Raw genomic sequence first — 26,134 nt, forward strand, 5'->3', positions numbered from 1 at the left:
TGAGACAAAAGGACCGACCTCCATTGGAGTGATGTAGTCATTCATCCCACTGTTGAAAACGTAGATCATTGCATCATAGAGCTGGTTCTCCCAACATACTTGGACCACCTACACACACACAGACACACACAGGACCATTTATCAGTATAACTGTACTCGGACTGTTCTCAGTCATTGGGTGGGCTGCTGCTGACACAAACACACAAACACACAGAACCTCGTCGCCATTTCTGATTTATATACAGAGTTTGACAGCTCGCACAGTTTTTGCTGGACGGTTTTTACTACACATGCATACACACCTGCTGGATGTCCAAGCTGGTAACATCTAGGTGGACGATGCATCTCTCCAGACTGTCCATCATACCATTACTATGGTAGTGGTCAAGGAGGTCCCTCATAATGGCTGCAGTGAGGTGTCCAACACGATCAGCAACAACGTACGACTCCAGTGACTCCAAGAACACAGCCTTAGCAACCATATTCTCTACCAGCCGCGAATACAGCTGGTTAAAGAGGAGGTCACTGTACACACACACACACACACACACACACACACACAGACACACACACACACACACGCACGCACGCGCACGCACACACACACGCGCACACACAGACACATGCACACACACAGACACGCACGCACACACGCGCACACACACACACACAGACACACACACACGCACACACACACACACAGACACACACACGCGCACACACACACACACACAGACACACACACACGCACACACACACACACAGACACATGCACACACACAGACACACGCACGCACACACGCGCACGCACACACACACAGACACGCACGCACACACACGCACACACACACACACAGACACACACACGCGCACACACACACACACACAGACACACACACACGCACACACACACACACAGACACATGCACACACACAGACACACGCACGCACACACGCGCACACACACACACACACACAGACACACACACACGCACACACACACACACAGACACACACAGACACACACAGACACACACACGCACACACGCGCACACACACACACACACACAGACACACACACACACGCACGCACACACGCGCACACACACACACACACACAGACACACACACACGCACACACACACACACAGACACACACAGACACACACACACACACACAGACACACGCACGCACACACGCGCACACACACACACACACACACAGACACACACACACGCACACACACACACACAGACACACACAGACACACACACACACACACAGACACACGCACGCACACACGCGCACACACACACACACACACACAGACACACACAGACACACACACACACACACAGACACACACACACACACACACACACGCGCACACACACACACGCACACACGCGCACACACACACAGAAAAAGAAAATCTGAAGTCAACATTGTTGGTGGTACAACAAAAACGTATTCGGATCAGTTCATCCCTTTGATGTGATGCAGTACATGAAGTATAAAGTACTCCATGTGCTGGCTCAGACCCAAACACACATTTACAGAGTGTTACAGCATACACACCTGTGCACCAATGTTCCCTCTAAGCACTGCTCGCACGTCTCTGCGCACAGAAAATCTGCATTGCGCACAAAATAATCTAACCTGAGTTGAAATTAAAACTTTAACAATTCTGTTTTGCAGTGTTAGTCATTACTGGCCGCTCCCGTATGGGAACGATGCCACCTTATCTCAAAGTCCACCAATAATGTGTATATGCGCAGCCAATCAGCGTCGCTGACAGGCTATGACAGCGTCCTTATGTGCGACACCGGTGTTTTAGCAAAGCGGCTGATGTGGAGTGAAGCCACGTTAGTGTACAACCATTGGAGATGTGAGCAGGACAGACGGAACAACTGACGGGAAAAGTGTGGACTTTATACCAGTTTTTAAATCGTGTTGATCGGCCACGTAAAACCAGAGTTATGATAAAAAACACGCAATGTTTGGTTTTCTTCCTGAATACTGTCGTTGTTTATATTTACTGCGGGAAGAAACGGGAAAAACGGCGTTTCATAAGGAAAACGCTCGAAAGCCTGTGAGCAAAGACAAAACCAACCCCCCCCCCCCCCCCCCGCCCTTTCCTATTGGTCGAAAAATGTACCATGTCGACCAATCAAAAAATGATGTGGCAACGTGGCATCTAGTTGTTAAGAAACGGGGGACGTTTTAGGAGTGACGGCGTGTTTGAGATGTGAGAGATTTGAGACGTTTAGCGCAAATCTTGTGTAGTCAGTGTGTAGTGAGTGTGTAGTGAGCGTGTAGTCAGCGTGTAGTCAGCGTGTAGTCAGTGTGTAGTCAGTGTGTAGTTATTGTGTAGTTAGTGTGTAGTCAGTGTGTAGTCAGTGTGTAGTTATTGTGTAGTTATTGTGTAGTCAGCGTGTAGTTATTGTGTAGTCAGCGTGTAGTTATTGTGTAGTCAGCGTGTAGTTATTGTGTAGTCAGCATGTAGTTATTGTGTAGTTATTGTGTAGTTAGTGTGTAGTCAGCGTGTAGTCAGCGTGTAGTTATTGTGTAGTTATTGTGTAGTCAGCGTGTAGTTAGTGTAGTCAGCGTGTAGTTATTGTGTAGTCAGCGTGTAGTCAGCGTGTAGTCAGCGTGTAGTTATTGTGTAGTCAGCGTGTAGTTATTGTGTAGTCAGCGTGTAGTTATTGTGTAGTCAGCGTGTAGTTATTGTGTAGTCAGCGTGTAGTCAGCGTGTAGTGAGTGTGTAGTTATTGTGTAGTCAGCGTGTAGTTATTGTGTAGTGAGTGTGTAGTCAGCGTGTAGTCAGCGTGTAGTTATTGTGTAGTCAGCGTGTAGTTATTGTGTAGTCAGCGTGTAGTTATTGTGTAGTCAGCGTGTAGTTATTGTGTAGTCAGCGTGTAGTTATTGTGTAGTCAGTGTGTAGTTATTGTGTAGTCAGCGTGTAGTTAGTGTAGTCAGCGTGTAGTTAGTGTAGTCAGCGTGTAGTTAGTGTAGTCAGCGTGTAGTTATTGTGTAGTCAGCGTGTAGTCAGCGTGTAGTCAGCGTGTAGTTATTGTGTAGTCAGCGTGTAGTTATTGTGTAGTCAGCGTGTAGTTATTGTGTAGTCAGCGTGTAGTCAGCGTGTAGTGAGTGTGTAGTTATTGTGTAGTCAGCGTGTAGTTATTGTGTAGTCAGCGTGTAGTTATTGTGTAGTCAGCGTGTAGTCAGCGTGTAGTCAGCGTGTAGTTATTGTGTAGTCAGCGTGTAGTTATTGTGTAGTCAGCGTGTAGTCAGCGTGTAGTCAGCGTGTAGTTATTGTGTAGTCAGTGTGTAGTTATTGTGTAGTGAGTGTGTACTCAGTGTGTAGTCAGTGTGTAGTTAGTGTGTAGTCAGTGTGTAGTGTAGTCAGTAGTGTTGTGTGTGTCAGAACAATGAGGCGCCTGCTGAGTGTTACAGGTGTTACAGCAGTGACACATCTGCTGCTGTCAGGCCTGCAGGTATCAGGCTGTTGTTCTCCTTCATCTCATAGTGGACACAAATTATTTTTTGGAGCGGCACAAATAATCTGTGTGGCATCAGATTTGATGCAGAACAGCTGATTGTTCTGTAAATAGTGTTTGTTTAAAAACGTCTTGGCTGCATTTAAAAGAATAGCTGCAAAACACTTAATTATATAGTTACTTCAAAAAAGTAACTATATAATTAACTGCCCAACATTGGTCATTATTTACTGTATGTTGCAGACAGAGTTACAGACTCTCTCCCAGACCACAGACTCACAATACAGTCAGAGCTTTTTAAAAATAAAGAAAAGAAAGTTGTGTTTTCAAAATTGGAGTTCAAGTTATTTTCCTTCCAACAGTGTTAACATGCTGCAGGTCAGGAACAAGATTGTTTACATTCTCATTGTAAGTGGGCTGAAGCAGGTAATTAAAAGTAGTCTAACATAAATGCTGTAATTTGATTACTTTAATAAACATGTAACTTGGATGCTGGCGTGACCACAGTGCACACGTCTGCTGTCGCTCACAGTGGTCCAGGGGACGCTCAGGGAGTTTGTGTGTTCGCTCACACACGTGAAACATTAGAGGGAACACTGGTGTGCACTGGTGGAGTTTTTAAAATATTTTCATTGTAATCTATAAGCGTGTTTCAAATGCTGTCTGCAAGTTTAAAAACATTGAATTAATTAAAATTACACAAGAAGTTTTAAGATCTTTTGTCTTCATTTTAGTGTCAGAAGCTTTGATGACCCACTTTGTTGAATATTACTCAGTAAGATTATACTGTCAACTGAAAGATGAAGGGACTGATGGCTACTAAGCCTTTTTCTTCAAACTGAGCCTCATTCATCTGATCACACACATTCATAGAGGCACTCTTTTCTATACTTAAGGGGTTTATCTGAAATTCACGGTCACACAGTCAGCTGATTCGCCAACTTTCCGATTGGTAGACGACCTGAGCCAACGCTGCCCCAAAGATAAAATAGCAGACCTAAAAGGTTATCCATCCACCTATCCTCTTCCCTCATCCTATCAGGTCACACCTCAGACAGGGCTAAGCTATGGGCAATTTAGATTCACGTGTGTGTTCACGTACGCCCTCTGTAGCAGCAGGCAGTAATCCACCAGGACTGGAACTACATCCTGAGAGAAACACAAAGAGAGGGTGGGGTTGGTAGAGAATTACTTCAAATGTTAAACATTCATGTCAACAAAACAGAGCTGATTAAACAGTAACAATCAGCATCTTAACTCTTTCAGCTACATACACATAGCCCATAGGTAAATCATGTTGGCTGCTTTATGAATACCAGCAAGGACAGAGAGAATGGAAACACTGGAAAACTCTCCGCTCTCTATGTGCAGACCTCTCTGCATTGACACCTGTTATTAATCTCTGTCTCTCTTGCACAGCATCCCGTCTTCCTTCTCTCACCCCAACCAATCACAGCAGATGGCCCCGCCCCTCCCTGAGCCTGGTTCTGCTGGAGATTTCTTCCTGTTAAAGGGGAGTTTTTCTGTGGGCAAAGTGCTTGCTGATCGGGGGTCATATGAGTGTTGGGCCTTTCTCTGTATTATTGTAGGGTCTACTTTACAAGCCTTGAGGCCACTGTTGTTGTGATTTGGTGCTGTATAAAAAAACTGAACTGATTTGAATTGGAAATCACTTTTTTTCGAACAACACGGGTAAATTTCTGTATCCTAAAAATGTTGCACAGCCACCGGCCACCAGATGGAGCATCACTGTTGAGAAGCACCATCAATCTGTTAGTCTAGGCCTGATCTTTTTCTTAACACCGTCAGAATGCCATCCTGGATACAAGATTTTATTTCATTCATTTTTGAGCAATGTGCATCATTCATAATGCACCGGCACACTTTTAGTCTTTATTTATTTTTTACACATCTTTGTGGTATCATGCTTTCGTGTTATAGTTTACATCAGTTCTGTTTAGAGTATAATGTTGGTACGATGCGAGGTGCTGCACATTTAGCAAGCGTGGGATTAATGGATTTGTCTTTGTCCATTAAACTCTTCTGGAACTGAAGCTGATATCTGAGTGTTTCTTAGTCTGTCTCATTTTTCTTTGAGTCAACTAAGTTCGTTGGAACGTCCCTAGCTCTGATTATAATGCTCTGCAACCAGGGAATCTTTTTTTTCTACAAAACACAGAACTTGAGGCCAATATGCTTGATGAACTCAGATCCTGAATAATAAGATAAGAAGACTCGTCAGTTTAATACAAAGTGGACTGATCGGTTGGACGCCAGTACCATGCTACTGTACTAACTTTGTGGCTACACACTTGTGTTCTCTACGGCAGTTTAGTTTACCTGGAAATGTTGCTCCATCACTTGGATTTTGCCTTGTTCTGGACACTTTTTCAAAGCATGCTCAGCAAACTGGAAAAGGATCTCGATCATCTGTGGACACGGTGAGTTTAGAAAGCTGAAATGTCAAAGTAAAAGTAGATTTGATGCAACAGACAACGTTTATCTTTTCTCACCTTGTCACTGACCACTGCCTTCCTCTTCAGAGAATCTCCATACAGGCCTTAAAAACACACAGTTCACAAATGATCTGTCATAAGTAGTATATATAAGTATAGTATGTATAATATAGTATATATAACAGTATCAGTATAATGTTATGAGTATGGTAACATTTAGCTACAAGCATGCAGTGATACTGTTTGTCATAAACTGGAAACGACCCCACTGTTGGTGCTGGTGTTGGTCAGGAATTATTCTTTGCAGGCAGCTTATTAGGGTCATGCTCAAGAGAGTCAACAGATTTGACCAAAGTGCCAAAAGCGTGCATTAAAACTTCATAGCCCCAAGACAAATGGCAGTGAAATCCAGGATACACATATCATAACTGATGGCTGGTCACACTGGATATGACCAAAGTCTGGATTATCACACGATCCTACTGGCATCCAAGCAGAATGGGCACCAGCTGTGCACATTTCTGGAATGCCAATTAGTTAATCACATATCGTACACGAGAAGCTGGAGAAACACCAAGGACTCAGAGAAGAGGTGGAGAAGATGTGGAGGGTGAAGGTGACGGTGGTCCTAGTGGGCATCGGAGCGCTCGGTATAGATATCGCAGGCAAGTGTAATGTGTGGCTGTGATATCGATGACAGAGGAGTGAAATGAATTATACCCACCAACCACAGCCTTAGCAGCTCCCTCGTGAAAGGACCAGGCCAAAGAGAGGGCTTCAACAAAATGTTCCTGCTTCATCAAGCAGTCAATGCGCTGGACATATAAGCAGAGACAGGGAAGGGCAAAGGTCAAGGTCAGGCCTACGCAATTCTAATTAAACAGTGATTGTTGCTGCTAATGGACAGATACTCAAACTGTCACACCCACCTCTCTCCAGTTCCGTAGAGTCATAATGTGAGCTGACTGAGGGGTGAGACAACATAACATTAGACAGTCAAATGGGACACGCTCAGTGTGTGCTCTTCTCTGAAATATGAAACTCTTCTGATTATTAAACCTCAAAACCCCGAAAATATACAATGTATACATAACTGATAGGTCCTAGTCATAGTCCACCGAGGACAATGACTGTCTTTTTCTGTTATGACTCAAACTTTATTAGATTTTAATATTAAAACAACAACAAAGAAACAAAGAAACAAAAAAACAAACAAGCCAGAAGACAGAGTGGACAAATTGAGAATCGATGCATATTTCCACCCAAAGAAAAAGATCCAAAACAACATAAATACACAATGATGCCAATGTTTCACACAGACCCAATTACAGCTTTCCTATTTAGTCCGACCTTAACTAATGAAAAGTAGTTAGCCCATTTGTCGTTATAGTCGTCCAGTCTATTCAGCAGTCTATAATCTTTCGTAAGCTGCCACTTGTCCCAAAGAGTCGATGAGGCCTCCACTCTTTCACCAACAGCTTCCTCTCCAGCATAATCGCCGTTTGTACCCAGCAAGAGGAGTGGGTAAGTGACTCAAAGCTGAAGGGTCTCCTAATACGTAAAGACTGTTCATGAATGGGACCTTGACCTACAACCTTCTCTACTACGGTGTGAATATGAATCCAATGATCTTGGACTTTGACGCACCCCCAAAGCAAATGTAAAAGAGTGCCACTTCCCTGCTGGCGCTTCCAGCATGCATCATCAGTCGCTCGACCCACCCTGTGCAACCGTGAGGGTGTCCAGTATAATCTATTTAAAATCTGAAATGGGAACAATCTTGAGTTCACGTGACATTTTTTTCAGATTCCTGAGGATGCCATTCCTCCACTGTAAAGCCGTTAAGTCCATTTCCCACGTTCTTTTGAGGGACAGTGTGTTAGGATCAGAAGCTAATAAAAGCGTTTTGTTCGCCTTGTAATCGGAAGGTTGCCGGTTCGAGCCCCGGCTCGGACCGTCTCGGTCGTTGTGTCCTGACACACTTCACCTGCCGCCTACTGGTGTTGGCCAGAGGGGCCGATGGCGCGATATGGCAGCCTCGCTTCTGTCAGTCTGCCCCAGGGCAGCTGTGGCTACAACTGTAGCTGCCTCCACCAGTGTGTGAATGTGTGTGTGAATGGGTGGATGACTGGGTGTGTAAAGCGCTTTGGGGTCCCTAGTGGGGACTAGTAAAAGCGCTTTACAAATACAGGCCATTTACCATTTAAAGGGAACTTTGCGGATAAACCAAATGTATTGGTCATCAAATGGCTTCGTTGCAGGTCTTTCCAAAATCCCTGCCTAGGTAAATCAAATTCTTCTGCAAGTTTTCCAAATGATTTAAATATACTGTTTTCATATAGATCCCCCAGCACTGTTACACCTCTCTGGAACCAGAGCTTCCAAAAGAAGGGTAATTATGGGATCTGGTGGTGGGATTACACCCAATACCAGCAGACTGGTTGAGATATGGGTCAAAGTTGAATAATTTGGACATTCTTTTCCATACTTCTTTCAAATGAGAAAATACCGGCTGTGATTGGACGTGGGGGGGCAGATTAGTTGATAAGCTATATAATGGTGTAAATGGCGAGCAAGCAGTACTTTCAATGGAAAACCAAGGAGGCGCTTTCTCAGGGGGTAAGAAGCAATGTGCCAGATGCCGAAGAGAAAAAGCATAAAATATAAAAGTAGATTAGGCATCCCTAACCCTCCTCTGTCCACTGGTTTCTGCCGTTTTCTCAGATTCAATTAAGCTTTTTATTACTCCATGTAAATGCTTTACAGAGCTGGTCAAACTGTTTGGTGTATTTCAAAGGAACATGAATTGGCAGAGCCTGCAACAAATAGTTGAACTTAGGTGTACATACCATTTTGATTACGTTTACCTTCAAAAAAAATACATCTGAGACCAGCGATCAAGATTCTCATATCGCTGAGTAAAGGTTCAAAATTTATCTTTATCAGGTCTGACAGATGAGGCGGGAAGACTGTCTTAATGCTGCATTTCCTCAACACTGAAGCCAATTCACAGAAGAGGCACCTTCAGGGTTTGAACACTGTTTGAATGGAAGAATGAGCCAAAGTCACACCTGAGCAATCAGCAGAGTCCAGCCTGCACACTTCTATCAGTATTCACATCCTCATTAACAGCAGCAGTCCGGTTACAACCACAAACGCCTTTTTATAACATCTGTCACAGATGTTTTTGTTTTCGGAGCGGGCAGCGCATCTAAGAAGGAACCAGATTGACTTGGTCGTTCAGTCTTTGTTAACTTTGTTTTTGAGAAACACTCATGAACTGTTCAAGTACTTGCACATGATGTTCTGTCACCACTGATTCTCATCAGTGTTGAGATGTTGCACGCGTTGGAGACGGGGATGGAGTTATTAACTTTGTGTGACTGTAATAAATAACTGTCATTTGTAACATTACTGTTCTGATCACACAACACAGAGATGAACTCGTGGCACACAACATGACCCAGTCAGGAGAGCCAGCGCTCTCTGAACCTGCCATTTCTGTCAGATCTGCCTCCATCTCACCCTACCCAGGGCATGCTTCTCTTTCACACTACCGACTGCATGTCCTTCTTCACTATATCCACGAGCCTCATCCGTGATCTCCCTCTTTTCCACCTGCCTTGCAGCTCCGTCTTCAACATGCTCCGTCCAGTAAATCCACCGTCCCTCCTCTGCACATGTCCAAACCGTTTCAGCTTCAGCTCCCTGACTTTGTCTCCAAACCACTGAGCCTGAGCTAAAATGCTTCCATTGATAAATAACAAAAGTTTTCATCCATGGTGATGATATAACAGATGTATAGAACAGAAAGGTAAATAGTACAAAACAGTACCTTGGTGCCCAAATACACAATCTGTCCTGCGTAGCTCGAGACTGATTGGTAACAAGCCTTTTCTCCAACTAAAGCCTGAAACACAAACACAGATGTACAGCCAAAAGGGTCAGTGGTGAACTCACTGACAATGCTTTCAAACACATTGTTATTATTTTCTCAGGAATTCTGGGACCAGATCCTGAATCACAAGAATTTAGAAGATATGCAGGTGTAATTAATAGAGAAGGTAACCAGGACCTGATTCATGCAACGCTCTAGGTTCAGGTTCAAAATCTGTTCGCATGTTTGCATGAACAGAACTCGATATGTTAAAATCAGGAAGTGTCTTTGTGTTTAAATGAGCAACTATCCAAACGTCCTGTGCTGACCTGTAGAGCTACATTTACTGATAACTGCTGTGCTCATGGTGCCGAGTGAAAGCCACTGAACCTCGTGTCACTCCTGTCCCTGTGCTCCGTGTTCCCTCTGTTCACTGTCAAGTCCGTGTCTCTGTCGTGTGCTTCCTGTTTTATTTTGACGGTGCCGTGTTTTCTCTGCACCTGTCCTGGTCCCACGTCTCCAGTCAATCTCGTCTCTATGTTCCCTCTGTCACCGTGTCGTTATGTCGTCGTGTTCGCTCGTGTCTCTGAGTCTGTGCCTACGTGTCGTATCTCCTGTCTTATTTTGATAGTCTCTGTCCTACATCAGTGTTGTGCCTTCCTTCGTCTCATCATGTCCGAGTTGTCTGAGCTGCGTTTCTTCCTGTTTCCCATCCTCTCGTGATCCTACCTGTATTTCGGTCCTCAGAGGCTCTTCGTGCTGCGTTTTCTCCCTTCGTCTTCCTGAGAGTGTCCTAGCTCGCTGTCCTGGTTTGTGTTGCTCCAGTTTCCTACTCTCAGGTTCCAGTTCCCAGTTTAGTTTTGCGTTTGAGGTTTGTTTTGTTTTTTGTAAATGTTTATTTCTAATGTGGAGTTTTTCCCAGCAATAAAGCTGCACCTTAACTTTAACTTCCTGTTTCTGAGTCCTGCGTTCGGGTCCTTCATCCTGCCTGCCACACAGCAGTTGCCATGACAACATGTCGTCATTATCAATAAAATAAAAGACAGTTAAATATTGCAGAAACTTGTTATAAATCTGGTTACCTGGATACCAAATGAATGATAAGGTCGGTTAATTTCTGGTTCCACATCTGTAACTTATTCTCTGGACAAAGTGACTTGTTTTGTGGTTTCTTCAAAGGCTGAATTTTGTTTTTGTTGGGTTTTTGCTGCATTATTACTAACAGAGAACTGTAGCAGGGTTTTGACTAACATTTTCATGAGTTTTGAATCTCAGATTCCCAAAAAACACGAACTATCAACATCTCAAATGAAAGCCTCAAACGCTGACCATGCCTTACAAACGAAACCCTCACCAGAGCCTGGGAGACGTTTCCTCCAGTTGCCAATGATTTGAAATGTCGGCTGTTATAGACCAGCTGCACCTGCTCCAAGTCCAGAGTCTCCAAAACCTCTTGGCTAGGCCGGTCCACCACGTGCAGCTTTTCGTGGCTGTCCACCAGGACCAGCGTACGGCTGTTAATCCACTGCAGAGACACAGAGGTACAGCAGGAAACAGACAGAGGGTCATATAAATGCCCATGACTCTGACGGGTGCAACGACTGTACAGCATTAAAAATGAGATGCACAAGTTAAAATGTATTTGGCATTTTTCTTAACCTACACAAGAAGTTTACACACAGGTTCAAATAGATTCAAACGCCATCGTAACGTCACTTCGATAAATGTCCCACCGCACCTGCACCTCAACCACACTACTCTGGCAGCCATCAGCACGTTTCTGGAACAATCCTGGCTGCATATTTGAGAGCTCATTTGAATTGGCTACAGATCCAGCTTTCCCTCAATCATATTAAAATAATCCATAATCAGACAATACACATGTTTAACTATAAACAAGTCTGCACTCATATTCTAACTCACTAGCCCAAACAACAAAGTACATTTTTACATTAGCTAAACACGCTGTGATTAATCTTAAACTTAAACAGTTTTTTATGCAGGCAGCAGAAACATGAGAAGGAAGAAGAGGAAGGATCGTGGATGCACAGGGCCTGCACAGTACGTACCACTGACACCCAGAATCCCACCAGCCACAGACCGACCAACCAAACGTAGCAGTTTGTGGACGACAGTCGTGATACCGAGTGATAGCAACATCAGGAAAAAGGAACAGGACAAGCTCAAGAAGCTCCGAGGGCTGAGAGAGGAGCTCTGGAAGACGTGGAGGTGAATGCAGCAGTGGTCCCAGTGGTAATTGGGCCACTTGGGCCAGTGACCTGCAAACTGGGCAGGTGGCTCCAGCAGATCCCAGGAACAACATCTGAGATCTCTTTGCAGAAAAGCGCAGTCGTAGGAACAGCAAAGATCCTGCAGAGGATCCTCAGGCTCCCAGGACTCTGGCACTGAGCCCCGCCCCGCTGGTGTTTGTCCTGTTTCACTACTGAAGACTTTTTGATGACGGGGACTGAAGTTTCTCCAACAGTGATGTCAGCTCAGCGTTTTATATTATCTGCACCAGAAAGTCTTTGTCCCAGGAAAACAGCAGAATGGAACTTTCTAATAAACCAGAGGTTCACTCCAGGAAACGCTGTCATCAGGAGTGATCGTATTTTACAAGAATAAACCATCCTGAAAGGTTTAAACTCCTAAATACATCCAGCACTCCTCTGCTGACCTGTGCATGAGTGAGTATGTGCCACTGTTGAGCATCTTCTCGGGGTACTTACACTTAGGCTGATGATGTCACAGCTGAGCTGGAATTGTCTCTGTTTGATGACGTGGATCGTCCCCGATTCCTCTTTCTTTACCTGAACAAACAGTGGTGGAGGAGAGAAACATGATCCCGGGATAACTGCTCTTTGACGGAAGTGTTTGCGCGCTTCAGAAATCAGACGTCTGGGAAACATTCAGTCCAACATTATTTAGTGTCAGCTTGTATCCTCGTAGCTTTAACATAGTAATGATTTACATCTACTGAAAGCTTTGATATATCACAGTTCAGCACTTACCAAGAGGAAGTGGACGGTATCTCCTTTGCAAAAAGCCAGGACTGGATTGACCATCTTCTGGACAGCAACAAACTGCCAGGCCAGCTGAGGAACGCTGGATGGATCCGACTAACAAAGGAGAACATAACACGACATCGGAAACGAATCTCACGGAGCGCCTCTGAGGGTGTGCCACGTTCCCATCACCACGTTGTTGGGGAGAAAACTCTGCCCTGTCCCGCTTAACTGTGACGTGATACTAAATAAAACGTAGACACGTTTTTGAAATAAGATCCAACCTTTAACTTCTTTAACTAAGAAGGAACAAAAAGGAGAGGAGCATGTAGAAGCACATCCACTGTACTGGGAAAGACACATATTTTGAACAGGGACCAGTGGCTGGTAACACCACCAGATAGAAATCCAACTTTCTAGTTGCAAAGCAAAAAAATGCTAAAAACAGCAGCTGAGTCACTTCGGACATGTTGGCAAGTTAAGAAATGAATGATGATGCTGAGTATGAAACTGAGCCGTTCAAAGCATCAAAGCTGTTGATTTTAACGTCTCCTACGTGCTGACTGTCAGAGAGACACACGCTCGAGCAGAAGGCGATTCGAGCTGGAACGAGTCTTTCAGGACCTCTGGGCAGTTCTCTTTGTGCCTGCCTGGTAAACAAGGACTCGATAGCTCTGCTCTGCCTCTTGATTACAGCTCATGGTAAATGAATACAGCACAACAAAGTAGTGCCATCACATCTGACACGATGCCTCATCACGTCAGTGGATCTGACTCATACATGCAAACCGCACTTCATACCTTATTGTAAGGAAATGTCATCCAGACTTTCAGGGAGGGCTTTAATCCAATGACTAGAATCTGGGGTGAAAAGACAAAACCATCAGAACCTGATGCTGCACGAATGAGAACACGATTATGACCTGCGGACGACCTTTGGCATCTGCACACCTTAGTGAGAGATGCCATAGCGAGCAGAGAGTAGTGCGTGATGGGATGGTCTCTGAAGTCCGGAGGAGAACGCAAAGGTTCGATACAGCACACCTCCCCTTTAGAACCACTGAAGAGACATCGAGAGTCACATGACCGCATCCCCATCACCCTCCTGAGAACAAACGAGGGGAAAGCAGGGGAACCAATGAGAAAGATGAACATAAAAAAATCACCGAATCAGAGTCGAGTTAAAACGGCAACACTTGTTGCTGGTGGGATTACATGTGTTCATTTAAGAGGTAGAAGACCAAAAAGTTCTTTCAGCACCTCGGTTACAAAAAGCATCCTCCCCTCAGCCTGCTCATAGATGTACGTGTGGTATAAGTGTGAAAATGCGAGGTCACCTCCTTCTTCAGTTATCACAAGATCTTTGAAAAACTTGACCTCTGACCTCGAGGTTAAAGTTACTAACTCATCTGAGATCTTTAGTAGATGCACCTATGCTATCAATTAGAAAATCCTCATTTCCAGCTATGCCAACAATACTCCGTCAGCTTTTCAGTGCTGAGGGGTAAAAACTGCTCAGGAACATAAAACCTGATGGTTGAAAATAACATTTCTGTAACATTTAAAGCCGAGTCGTTCACCTGAAAGCCAGCTCAAAAACAGATCCTCCACTGTCATTGCACACGGCAATAGTTGGGTCATCTGTGAACTGCAATAACAAGAAAGGCAAAAGAAGAACTCAGGACAGAAGTTAGACAGAAATCATCAGGGAGGAAACATTTGACATCTCTGAGCCGCAGGTAGAAAAATACAACCTTTGTTACAAATGTTTCCTTAGTAATAGTAGTGGAGGGGTGACGTTTGGTGACAACAACAAAACAAAGCTGACTTTGCAAGTGTGTGTGTGTGCATGGACCTTCACATGCAGAATGGCTGTCCCAGGAGGGTGGGCATCAGTGATGGTCCTCAGAAGCTTCCCATTGGCTAGATCCCACATTGTAATCTGATCGTGCAGACGGAGAGACGACACGAGGAAGGTGGTCATGAGCTCAAGTGAAAGCTGTGAACACATTCTGCAGTGCATTCCTGTCATATCAGCAATGCTGGTGCTAATTTTATTTTTGCTACGACCTTAATGTGTTTCTGAAATGGAGAATGAAGCAATGATTTAAAAGGCTGGAAATGAAACAAAGATGAACAAATCAATCATTTAATGATCGTTCTGAAAAAACTAGGCTAACACACGAAAATGCATTCGATTAATAGTAGAACGGACCTTATCCTGACAAAACAGTGTGCAAGTTTCACTCACACAGAGGATGACATGTGATCAACCTCACATTATGAGCGCCTGCTACAGTCCTAAATAATCCGCATAGTTAAAATGTGCAAATCTTTGCAAAGTAAAGATTTATTTAGGAAAATGCATTAACAGAAGGTTTAATGAAATGTGTCTGTAGCCCAACACAGGGCCACATAGCGCTGGTATGGCTGGTGGAAGCAGATATTGGTAGGCTGTGTTACTTCACTATTAACTGCTTGACAAGCCACTCAACATTTGCAAAGCAGTAATGTTAGTGACGTCTTTTCTTTGTGTTACAATATTTTTGTATCATATTTCCCCATTTCTGCATCAGTGTATTTTGATTCTGCCAATTATGGTATCCAACCTGCACATTAAAAGACAACAAGTAATAAACAATTACAAATACACATGAACCACACTAACAAATATAACCTGTCCAAAACAGGGATTCTTGTTCCTTTGATCCTTGTATTGGTGTTATTTTAAATTCAAATAAAATGTTAAAAAACGTGGTGTCTAACCCGATACTAGTTCATGCAGTTATTACGTCTAGTTTGGACTACTGTAATCAGGACCCATACAGACCTTATGGGACCGTATCACCCCAGTCCAGCACTTTGCGCTCAGACTGCTGGTTTACTTGTGGTTCCTAGAATATTTAAACAGGAGGTAGAGCCTTCAGTTTCCAGTCTCCTCCCAGTGGGAACAGCTCCCAGTTTGGATTCGGGAGAAGACACCCTCTTTGTTGTGGAGGGAGGGGCATCCATCATAATCAACTATAACTTCACAAACAGTGTGTTTGGATTTCCCAAGGAGGATGTCGAACAGAATGCAGTAATTTGCAAAATATGCCGTAAAACTACTGCTAAAGACAGCAGTGCAGTGAACTGATCCTATTAGCTGAAAATGTTTTAAAGTGTGCACGTCAGCGTCCCCCCACACACTAAAGAAAACGTTAAACCAGCTGTGACACCTGTGACTGTTCTTCAGGCGTTTTCTAGACTTTTCTTTCTGTAATTTGAGGTCATCAATATTTTACAATTTTCATATGTTATAATCACAAAGGAGCACGTTTTTAATTTGAATCGGATTATTTTGTCTTGTGAATTTGCCACGATCAGGACGAAGCGCACGGATTCTAATTATTCATCATCTGTTCACTTATTTTAACATTTTATTGGGATTATAAAGTTCAAAAGATCACCAGCACCGACACACTGTTGGGTTAGTCATCATCACCCACACGCTGGCTGACCAGCCATCTAACCTTTGGTCAGAAAAGCGTCAGGAGGTAATGGTACTTCATTTAGAAAAGTGTGAGTTTTCATCTTTGGCATCATCCTGTCAGCATGGTGAATTTCAGTGTTTCCCCATGAAGCATGAAAATGCTGTAACTCACCATGAAACAGGAAGCTGTTGTTCCTAGATCAGGATTCTTAAGTGAAGGCTTTCACTGTGTTAATGAGTTTGCTACAGACTGTGGTAGCAGCTAGCTCCATATTTACGTCTATCTGCATGTGAACCAGATGTTTGTGAACAAGACATTAGTGTTAATGAGCTGTTAGCTGTTAGCATTAACTCATATGACCTTCCTGGGCAGCGTCCTACTCTACAAATCAGACTTCAGATACACTGACAGTGGGGACACACACACTGTTGCATGTGTATGTGAGTGGAACAACCTGGCGTACAGGAAGGACATCACTCACTTTATCATCTGATGTGAACTCAACCACCTACACATCCACACTAGTGAGAACTCCCATCACAGTGAACATGCACGGTTTTGGCACTGATGTCGTGGACAAGTACAAATTCCTGGATGTTCACCTTCACAATAAACCGGACTGGTCAGAAAACACTCCAGATCTGTACGAGAAAGGACAACGTCAGCTCCTGTCTTCCTTCTCTCACTCCAACCAGTCGCAGCAGATGGCCCCGCCCCCCTGAGCCGGGGGTTTCTTCCTGTTAAAAGGGAGTTTTTCCTTCCCACTGTGGCCAAAGTGCTTGCTCACAGGGGGTCACATGATTGTTGGGTTTTTCTCTGTATGTGTTATTGTAGGGTCTACTGTGAAGCGCCTTGAGGCCACTGTTGTTGTGTATAAATAAAACTGAACTGAAGCTCTGCTGGGCAGGCTGAGGTGTGCGGGACTTTTTCAGTGACGCTCCTGCAGTCTTTTACCTTCTAACACCTTTGTACAGGTGACAACTCCCCTGGTGGGAAGGTCATCCCTTCATCCCAACAGCAGTCACACTGTAAAATACAGATAACTGCTGAAATATATGTACATCATCACTCCCACTGCACTTCATGTGCACATAAAAAATATCGAGTTCTAGTTACTCTTGGAAATCTTTTTTTGCCCAAATTCAATTTTTCTTCCTCACTGTTGTGCTGCTATAGTCCCCACGGTGGGATTCATAAAGTCTATTTATATCTGTCTATGCATCTCTCTATATATGTACTTATCCAGCCATCGTTCAAATTTGGCAGCTTAAGGTAATGTTTTTAAAAACAATAAAAAAGACTCTTAAAGTCTGTCCTAAACCAAAAAGGAGGGCAGCTGTTTTGAATTATTTTGGCAGCAGTTTTGTTGTAGCTAATCAAATTTCTCCCAGAGATTTCATCTGACCACCATGAGCATTGGTGAGTTCAACCTAATGACCCTGGCGATGCTAAATTGCGAAGCATGTGAGTTTGTTTTTTTTAACTGAAGGACACGTCTGTGATGTCAAATTTGGATTATTCACTACAGGACATTAAATTGTTAAAAACATCCTAAACCTTACAACTGATAAAATCATCTGTTTCTATATGAAATGTTCAGTGTTAATATCACATACAGGAACACATCATTAGTGAGTGACCTCATACACCACCCACTGGCCACGGGTAGTAACAACAGTTAGAAATCATCCACCCGACTACAGCAAACACCTCCACAGTGTCAAGTCACGACATGCACTGAGGTGAAAGGGCCCTATGATTTAACTGTTATTATATCATCATTACTATTTGGCAGCTTTAACAAAATAAACTGTAAATTAGTGGCAAATAAAGTCTATTTATCTTGTCCTAGTACCTGTCCTTTGGCAAACCCGCAGAGAAGTCGTGAGCAGTCATGGTTGATGCTCAGGGCAGAGACGGCGCCAAACTCTGCTCCAGTCGTCTTGGTACCCAGACAGAGCCGCAAGGCCTGGTTGGTATCTGGAGAGGAAGAGGCCGTTTAGCTGACAGAGCAGGAGAAAAACAGGCAAAAGACACACTGAAAGTTGTCCCAGTCCTCAGTTTTACGAGTGCAATACCAGAATTAAAAAGCACATAATTTAAACATAAAAACAAAACTGACACTAAATGAAGAGCCATAAAAGTAATCAAAGTACTGTAAATAAAAATAAACAAATGAAACCAAATAACATGCCAAACCAAAATGCACACAAAGAGTGATGTTTCAGGCTGAACACCAGACGAACAACATTCAGGAGGATCTGACAGATGTGGTCATACCTTTTCCTGCTCAGGCATCATAATGTCAGCAACACAGAGAGACACTGATCAGCCCTGCTGCAAGTTAAATACTGAGCAAATTCCAGTTAAACCACATCACAGTTAGAACATCATCCCTGAAGCCTCTGTTCCTGCGCGTGTGTTTGTAAATTCGCTTATTAGCAAGTGTTGTGTGTCTCTGAAATAACAGTGAAGTTTGCCTGGCAGAATGCTGTTACTGAAGTTACACATCTGTCATGTTTAAAGGGGACTTCTGCAACATTTTATAAAGTAGAACCAAAGCAAGGATGCTAAGACGAAATAAAGACAGAAATGCATGACTTCATCTCTTTTAGGGAAATCAAACCAGCTTAAAAGCTCAGTGGTGTTTATGTGCGGCAGTGTGCGTAACACACGCTGTAAAGCAGTACCATCCTGAAGTCCCACCTTGTACAAACATTCGATAACCACCTTAAAGGTTCCACCAAAGGCATGGATCCGTCTAACCACTGTTAGATACGGCAGAGAAACAGAGGGGTGGGACGCTCTGAACATGAGATAAGGAGTCAGGTGGTACGTTGTGATTACCTGAGTCAATATAACCTGGTGTGATAACAGCTAATGCACAGTGGGACTCGTTCATACCCGGACTAACAATCCGTTTGCTCAAACTGTTTTTGTATTTTTCAGTGATACAAAGGTAAGTGTTCCACTATGGTTCAAACTTACCTTTACTGATGTGAGCTAATGATGCTGTTTGTGGCTTCATTTCCAGGTAATATCTGGCTTTCAATACCAGATTTTCTGCACCACATTTATTCATTGATTAGTCTTATTTTGCCAACTACTTCATCTGAGTGTCATTTTATAGTCTGGATATTTGGCACAGTCAAAGTTTGAGTCGACCGTCTGACTGGTTAGATCCTTATTTGGAACTTAGGTTGCTAAAATAAAACATGCATACATTAATATAAGCATGCTTTATGTAATACAAATTAAAGGTGCTAAGTAAATGTAAACTAACAATGACAGCTACATATAAAAGATACATTTGAATAATTACTTAATCCATCAACATGTCTACTGGGCCCCAGCCCAGCAAGACTGTCTTATATTATCAAGACTTTCATATTAAACGTCATCAATTCATCTCTCTTAATTCTTGTTCCACCATTGGCCCACTTAGTCAACTGTCATTGTGAATTCAGATGATAACTTGTGATTTCACAGAAAACAGGTCTGCATTTTCTATTTCCAGGCCTCACTCATGTAATTCTAGCCACTGTCACCACATCATTAAGCAAAACACAGCTCACTACGTTTGACGACTGTGTCTTCCCTTTAAAAATGGTGATATAAGTGAAAGGCTATGTTCTGATTCACAGCCTCCTCCTGCCATCACATCAACACGATGCCTCATCGCAGCTGTTCTGTTGAGATTAACAACAACTCCGGCTACTACACTCTGGCCAATCCAAGGTGCGGTGTTACTTCTGTACTTTCCATCTGATGCAAGTTTCAAGAATGGGTTTAATGCAACATAAATCATCTTTTGCTGCCAATACAAACAGTCTAAAATGCTCAAATCTACTCAGTATGCACATGGCAATACTGCAGACACTTGTGATGTTCTCAATTTAGTAAGTAAGTAAAATTTATTTAGATAGCGCTTTTCACAGGTAAAAAAAATCAAAGTGCTTTACAACACAGGAAATGGCAATATAAAACAATATGACAGCAAATCAATGATGTCATTATGGTCCAGTTCTCTATGTAATGTTTGAGTTTTAGGGGAATTTGCAAATATTGAGAGAAAGAACCAGAAGGCTGTCGGTCATGAGTTTTACAAACTGGCTGCGATGGTCACTGGTGCAGGGACGACCTCATTGGCTGTTGGTTTCAGCACGCCATGTGAGGAACACAGTCATGCTGTTGAGGATGCAGCAGAGAAGTTGTCGCCTTTATTTAGACATGAATTCTCCAGATGTGCTGCTCCAGAACAAAAAAGACGCTGTTGGTCATTTCTGCCATATCGTTACAGTAAAGATGCAACTGCTAGTTAGCCATTAGCATGCAGAAATCCTGTCAGCCCTCATGGTGAACCATGAGACGGTTCTTTGAGTTCATGTGCTGTCGAGCCAAGAAAAAGTAGTCAAGATGATGATGTGACCCAAGCCACGATGTATAAGACGGCTGCAGAATGAAACCCACACACCTAAAGCACAGTGGTGTGGTGGTTAGCGACATTGCCTAACATCGGAAAGGTCCTGGGTTTGAATCCATCAGCTTTCTGGGGCCATTCTGTGTGCAGTCTGCATGGGTTTTCTGGCTTCCTCCCACAGTCCAAAACCGTGCAAATGAAGTTAACTGGTGACTCTAAAGTGGCTGTAGGTGCTAATGGTTCTCTGTCTCTTTATGTTAGCATGAGATAGGTTGGGGACATGTCCTGTTCAGGGTGTACTCTGTCTCTTGTCTTATGAAAGCCTGAATAAGCTCCAGCCCAACCATGATGGATGACCACGTCAATAATTATAGTTGGTTATAATCTTTTTAAACCTTTGGGTTTATCATTGTTGAAAACTTATTTACAAGCACAAATATAATAAAACTGTGTGCAAAATCCAACACAGCCAGTGCACATCTGAGCAAATGGAAAGAGGAAAAGTGTTTGTTTTGCAAATTCTTACCAAAGTAAAATCCTAAAATGAATGAATCCATTACTTGCATCAGAAGTTCTTCAATGATCTGCATAAGGGTGGATAGAAAATAATGATCCAGCACATTTTTATGGACACTTGTGTAGCTTGCCTGTAGCTTCATGTGGGAGGTGAAAAACAGCAGCTCAATGTGTCACTTTTGAGGTGGATTAAATGCACATTACTCCTGATGATGGTAAACAGCACACTATTGTGCAAAGGTGTCAAACATCCGGCCCGTGAGATCATTTCATTGGTCAGTTATTAACGGCCTGTCGGTATGTGGAAATCAAATCATCAGCCCTACTGAGAATCCATGTGGGCAGGGCTGGGACTATTTTAATGGGCACACCATGCAGGCATTCACATGCAAAGACCATTATGTGACAGCACGTATGCCATAAACATGCAGAACATGTTTACTTTTCTACAAAAACATGCAGAAAAACAGTTAAATATGAAATTTCTTTACACTGACAGAAAGGAGCGTCTCACCCATTACTGATCAAAATGGGCTGTATGTGAGTCTGACACATGTGCTCTAGATAGTCCAAAAACATGAATCCACTGCAGCAAAAACACCATCAATCCTCTACAAGCACAGCAAAGACAGCACACCTACACAATCATTATGGGCAGAATCACTAACGCAAAGCTAGGAAGAAGAAATCCCACAGTGACGTTTAAGCAGAACGTATGCTAACCCCAACCAAGCAGTCCAAGAGTATGTTTGTGTGTAACAAAGCTGATCTCTCATCTTTAGCCCTGCTGCTTCCTGTTTTGCACTTTTATTCAATTTATTAAAATGAAACTCCTCCATACATTCGCCCTATAAGGATAAGGGTTGGAGCACGTATGTGGGTATAAGTTTATTGTTACTTTTGTTGTGTAACTTCAATAATGCGAATGAGAAACCAAAAGCGTCACAGCCCTGTTGGGTTGTTCAGCTCTTACAATACTGTTGTGCATGCAATGTGTCCTATTGACTGCATTATTGTTACATAGTTTAGACAAACAGTGTTTACTTATTGGAAAGTATAACCAGAAGAACTGGTCAAAGTGTTTCTGTTAGACCCATCTAACACACTGTGTCTCCATGCTTAGGGCTTTCAGTGAGAGTGGCAAATGCGAGGTCCCTTTGCCACCCATGGTAGGTCCCTGCTCTGAAGCCAGTGCACTGTTCAACAAAGTCACTGGCAGTGCAACTGGAGCAGTTGGAGTCTTCACCTATGACCTTGTCAACCCTGACATGAACGACTATAGCCACATCATGGCTGTCATGTTCTCCGTGCCGTATGATCGAAGCCTCTACTCCAACTGGTTTGCCGTGGGGATCTTTGACAAAGGAACCGACTGTGACTATAATCTTTATGACATCATGTATAATGGGAGTGAAAATAGTTTCGTAAGAGCCAAGGCTGACGGGTCCTGCATTTCTTATGGAGGTGACTACGTTATTGTCAGTGCCTCCATGTCTGATTCAGGTGAAGCAGTCCTGAGGGTGGATGTCAATGACACAGGGATGTACTAACACAACAGACGCAAGATGTTACACAAGTAAAACAATCACTGGCATCCCACTACGTATCTGCAAGGGTCAATCAACTGGTAAAACTGGTCACTTGCTAAAGTGCTGATTTCAGTGTAAACGAGTGCATGCCGTTGTATACTCAAGAGTGCTTTCTCTAGACTGATTCATGAAAGATTTGTATGTATCAAAAACAGGTTTTCTTTGTAACCAGTGTATAACGTAACAATAAATCTAAACCTTTACCTGATTTAAATTTGTCCCTCTTCTGTTCAACATCACCTCCGGATTCTGCAGAAGTATTTCTCTGTTTATTATCTCAGTCTTTAGGTCCATTCTGTCGAACGGTGGGCCTCAAATATACACAAGATCAAATTCCCTTTCAAACCGACACTAGGACCACTAATGGTGATGGAAGGACCTCGAGCTGTTCTGAACACTTTCAGTGCTAAAGAGTCAACTTGGAGTCAACTGAAACGCCAGGCTGTTTTGAACATTTAAAAACACCCAAACTGTTCTCCAGGGTGAGAATGTCAAAGGGCGCTGTAGCATCCTGAGATGATTCAGCAGAAATGAACAAAAATGTTTGGTGCGTGCCAGGACGGCAGCAGCACAGAGGACACTGACAAAGTGTTGCCTCCTTCCTGATTCCCTGTGTTTTTGTATGTTCGTTACACTTAACTGTTTCAGATCAAACAAATTTGAATATTAGACAAAGATAACACAAGTAAACACAAAACGCAGATTCTAAATGAAGGTGTTTTTCTTATTAAGGAGAAAAACCCAAACATACCTGTGTGAAGCACTGATTGCCCCTGAACCTAATAACTGATTGGGTCACCTTTAACAGCAACGACTGCAATCGAGCCTTTGTGATGACTGGCAGTGAGTCTTTTACAGCACTTTTTGGCCCACTCATCTCTGCAAACTGTTTTACTACAGCCACATTCGGTGGGTTTTCAAGCATGAACCGCCTTTAAGGTCATGCCGCAGCATCTCAATCGGGTTCAGGTCAGGACTTTGTCTGGGCCAACCCAAAGTCTTCATGTTGGTTTGCTTTACCCACTCAGAGGTGGACTGGCTGCTGTGTATTGGACCTTTGTCCTGCTGCTGAGCCCAAGGGCACAATGAATGAAATACGTAAGAGCGATACAGTGATAAATGAATAGTTATCCTTAAGAACTATTTTCCTTTTTTTCACCGTTTCTCTTATCAATTTTGCACAATTGTGTCTAATTTACTTCATTTGTATTTGTCAGATCTGGTTTTTGCTCACTGGTGCCACACATGTATGTTCTATCTTTTATGTGTTTTCTGTATTTGCTTTCCTTTACATCTTTACCTTTGTGTGTTATTGAGTAAATAAGACTTGTAGACTCAGCACTTCTACTACAAGTATAAATAAAAAAATTAAAAGAAAAGAAAGGCACAGCACACATAAAACAAACAAAACAAGACAAGAAAGAAAATAAAAATAGCAAATAAAATAAAGAACAAGTCAACGCCAAGTATCATTTTCTAAATTATTCCCTTCATAATGTCTCAGAAGCTCAGCTAAAGGCGACCACGTTTCTGCTGAGAAGGTGATTGGCTGCAGACTCCCATCTCTGCAGGACCTGTACACCTCCAGGACACTGGGGCGTGCAGCTCGGATCTCAGCTGACCCTTCTCACCCTGGACACAGTCTGTTTGACCTGCTCCCCTCAGGCAGGAGGCTCCGGTCCATTCGCACCAGAACCTCTCGCCATAAGAACAGTTTCTTCCCCTCTGCTGTTGGACACATGAACAATAACCGTATGACTGTTCCCGCCACTAACACATGACCCTACGCTGTGTTCACTGTATCATTCCATGTTTGGCACTGATCACCACCTGCACTCATGTATATATCTTTCAACGTAGCACTCTTAATTCTTATTCTCATGTATATATCTCATGTATATCTCATGCACATATCTTTCTACGTAGCACTTTTAATTCTTATCCCTACTTTTATTTTTTTTTCATGTCTATTTAAGTACTATTTATGACACTATGTTTGCACTGAAGCACCGCAGCAATTTCCTGCTCAACATTTGGCAATAAACCCCATTCTGATTCTGATTCTGATTAAGATCTGCTCCCTCTCCTCTGACAATAAGTAAGTGTGTCCAATTCAGCACATGATGATGCCTCCTGCACCCACCTATCACTTTAGCGTACATCTATTTTCTTCCAACACAAAGATATTCACCGCCTGGCCTGCAGGAGGCCAAAGTCGATCCATTTTAGCTGTGTGGAGCTAAAACCACAGTTCTCTGGATATATAACCAGCTCGTGGCAGTTATCTGACTGTGTGGTTGGACCAGTCAGTCCAGTAAGGAATATTAAACAGTGTTAAACCTGTTCTTTTTAAATGGCAAACACCATCACAAGTAAATGGACTGGTTCTTATACAGCACTTTTCATCCATTTACACAAAGTTGATTACACTGGAGAGCAACTCGGGCTTCAATATCTTGTTAGCATACATTAGCATGCTAACTGGAGCAGCCAGGGATCAAATCACCAACTTCCCAATTAGTAGATGATGTCTCTACGTCCTGAGCTACAGCCAATCCTACAGTAGTTGAAAAACGTGCTGAAACCTCTGTACTGTGGCTTTCCAAACACACATATCCTAATGCTAGAGTACAACTAAGGCGGTTAATATGCTGAAACCCGTGGACCTATCATCTGAAATGTACAGGCATGAAAATGGAAGTGCAGAGAGCTTCTAGCAGTCTACAAAACACAATGTAGTTACATTGTCCTGTAACTGTTGTTGCAATGATACTTACTGTGAAATGCACTTCTAATAATTGTGATCATGTTTCCTGATAACAAATGGTTACTTTGTGATGAAATAAATCAAATTCAATCCCATTTTTAGAAGCACAAAGACGGTCTTTATTCAAGCAAGTCAGGAGGTCAGTTGTGATGTACACAGGAAAACATCAGGACTTTGTGCAGCACACATTCTGCTTTTAAAATTTCATACAGTTCATTTCCCATTTGTAATGTGACGCTGAAGCCGTAGCAAATTTGCCTGTATGCTTTATTACTGCATCGCTACATTAATAAACGAATGCAAACGAACTGTAACTGATTAAAGACTGTGGAGCCACATATTCATCTTTACTGTAACAAACATTTTAGATTCCACAGATCTGTTTGACCAGTGTAAAGACACATTCATCGATGCAAAGGCAGCGCGTGCACTTTCATCAAGTCATCAGCATCTTCATGGCTAAATGATCCAACCTGGATTGACACATTCCACATGTACTCAAACTGATGCCAGTTTTTGAGCGACCTCAC

At 43.0% G+C, this 26,134-nt stretch overlaps 2 protein-coding genes across 5 annotated transcripts in view; one reads left to right on the plus strand and one right to left on the minus strand.

The window, feature by feature from the left end:
- Positions 1-26,134, minus strand: part of vps8 (VPS8 subunit of CORVET complex) — a 73,766-nt gene that overhangs the window by 29,503 nt on the left and 18,129 nt on the right. For all 4 annotated transcript variants that reach the window (XM_086260116.1, XM_086260115.1, XM_086260117.1 and 1 more), the window contains 16 exons: positions 18,168-18,292; positions 14,695-14,781; positions 14,420-14,487; positions 13,791-13,944; positions 13,641-13,700; positions 12,846-12,953; positions 12,564-12,644; positions 11,189-11,359; positions 9,793-9,867; positions 6,887-6,922; positions 6,682-6,772; positions 6,015-6,061; positions 5,842-5,931; positions 4,604-4,650; positions 303-525; positions 19-108 (listed from right to left, as the gene is read on the minus strand). In XM_086260116.1, coding sequence (XP_086116242.1) covers positions 19-108; positions 303-525; positions 4,604-4,650; positions 5,842-5,931; positions 6,015-6,061; positions 6,682-6,772; positions 6,887-6,922; positions 9,793-9,867; positions 11,189-11,359; positions 12,564-12,644; positions 12,846-12,953; positions 13,641-13,700; positions 13,791-13,944; positions 14,420-14,487; positions 14,695-14,781; positions 18,168-18,292 — 1,553 coding nt within the window. The remainder of the gene's footprint in view (positions 1-18; positions 109-302; positions 526-4,603; positions 4,651-5,841; positions 5,932-6,014; positions 6,062-6,681; positions 6,773-6,886; positions 6,923-9,792; positions 9,868-11,188; positions 11,360-12,563; positions 12,645-12,845; positions 12,954-13,640; positions 13,701-13,790; positions 13,945-14,419; positions 14,488-14,694; positions 14,782-18,167; positions 18,293-26,134) is intronic.
- Positions 19,200-23,039, plus strand: LOC147316565 (DELTA-stichotoxin-Hmg2b-like). The gene is made up of 3 exons (XM_086260121.1): positions 19,200-19,271; positions 19,957-20,050; positions 22,372-23,039. Exons 2-3 carry the CDS (start codon positions 19,983-19,985, stop codon positions 22,796-22,798), a joined length of 495 nt encoding a protein of 164 aa, XP_086116247.1. The 5' UTR covers positions 19,200-19,271; positions 19,957-19,982; the 3' UTR covers positions 22,799-23,039.

The sequence above is a fragment of the Aulonocara sp. 'chitande type north' Nkhata Bay genome, linkage group LG13, assembly GCF_057382095.1.
Source record: "Aulonocara sp. 'chitande type north' Nkhata Bay isolate Kocher_YH1m ecotype deep benthic linkage group LG13, A_spYH_male_GT1.1, whole genome shotgun sequence".
Lineage (NCBI taxonomy): Eukaryota > Metazoa > Chordata > Actinopteri > Cichliformes > Cichlidae > Aulonocara > Aulonocara sp. 'chitande type north' Nkhata Bay.

Coding starts and splice junctions, on each gene's coding strand:
- LOC147316565 (XM_086260121.1), top strand. CDS start 19,983: ATGCCTCATCGCAGCTGTTCTGTTGAGATTAACAACAACTCCGGCTAC. Junction 20,051..22,371: donor TACACTCTGGCCAATCCAAG/GTGCGGTGTTAC, acceptor CTCCATGCTTAG/GGCTTTCAGTGAGAGTGGCA.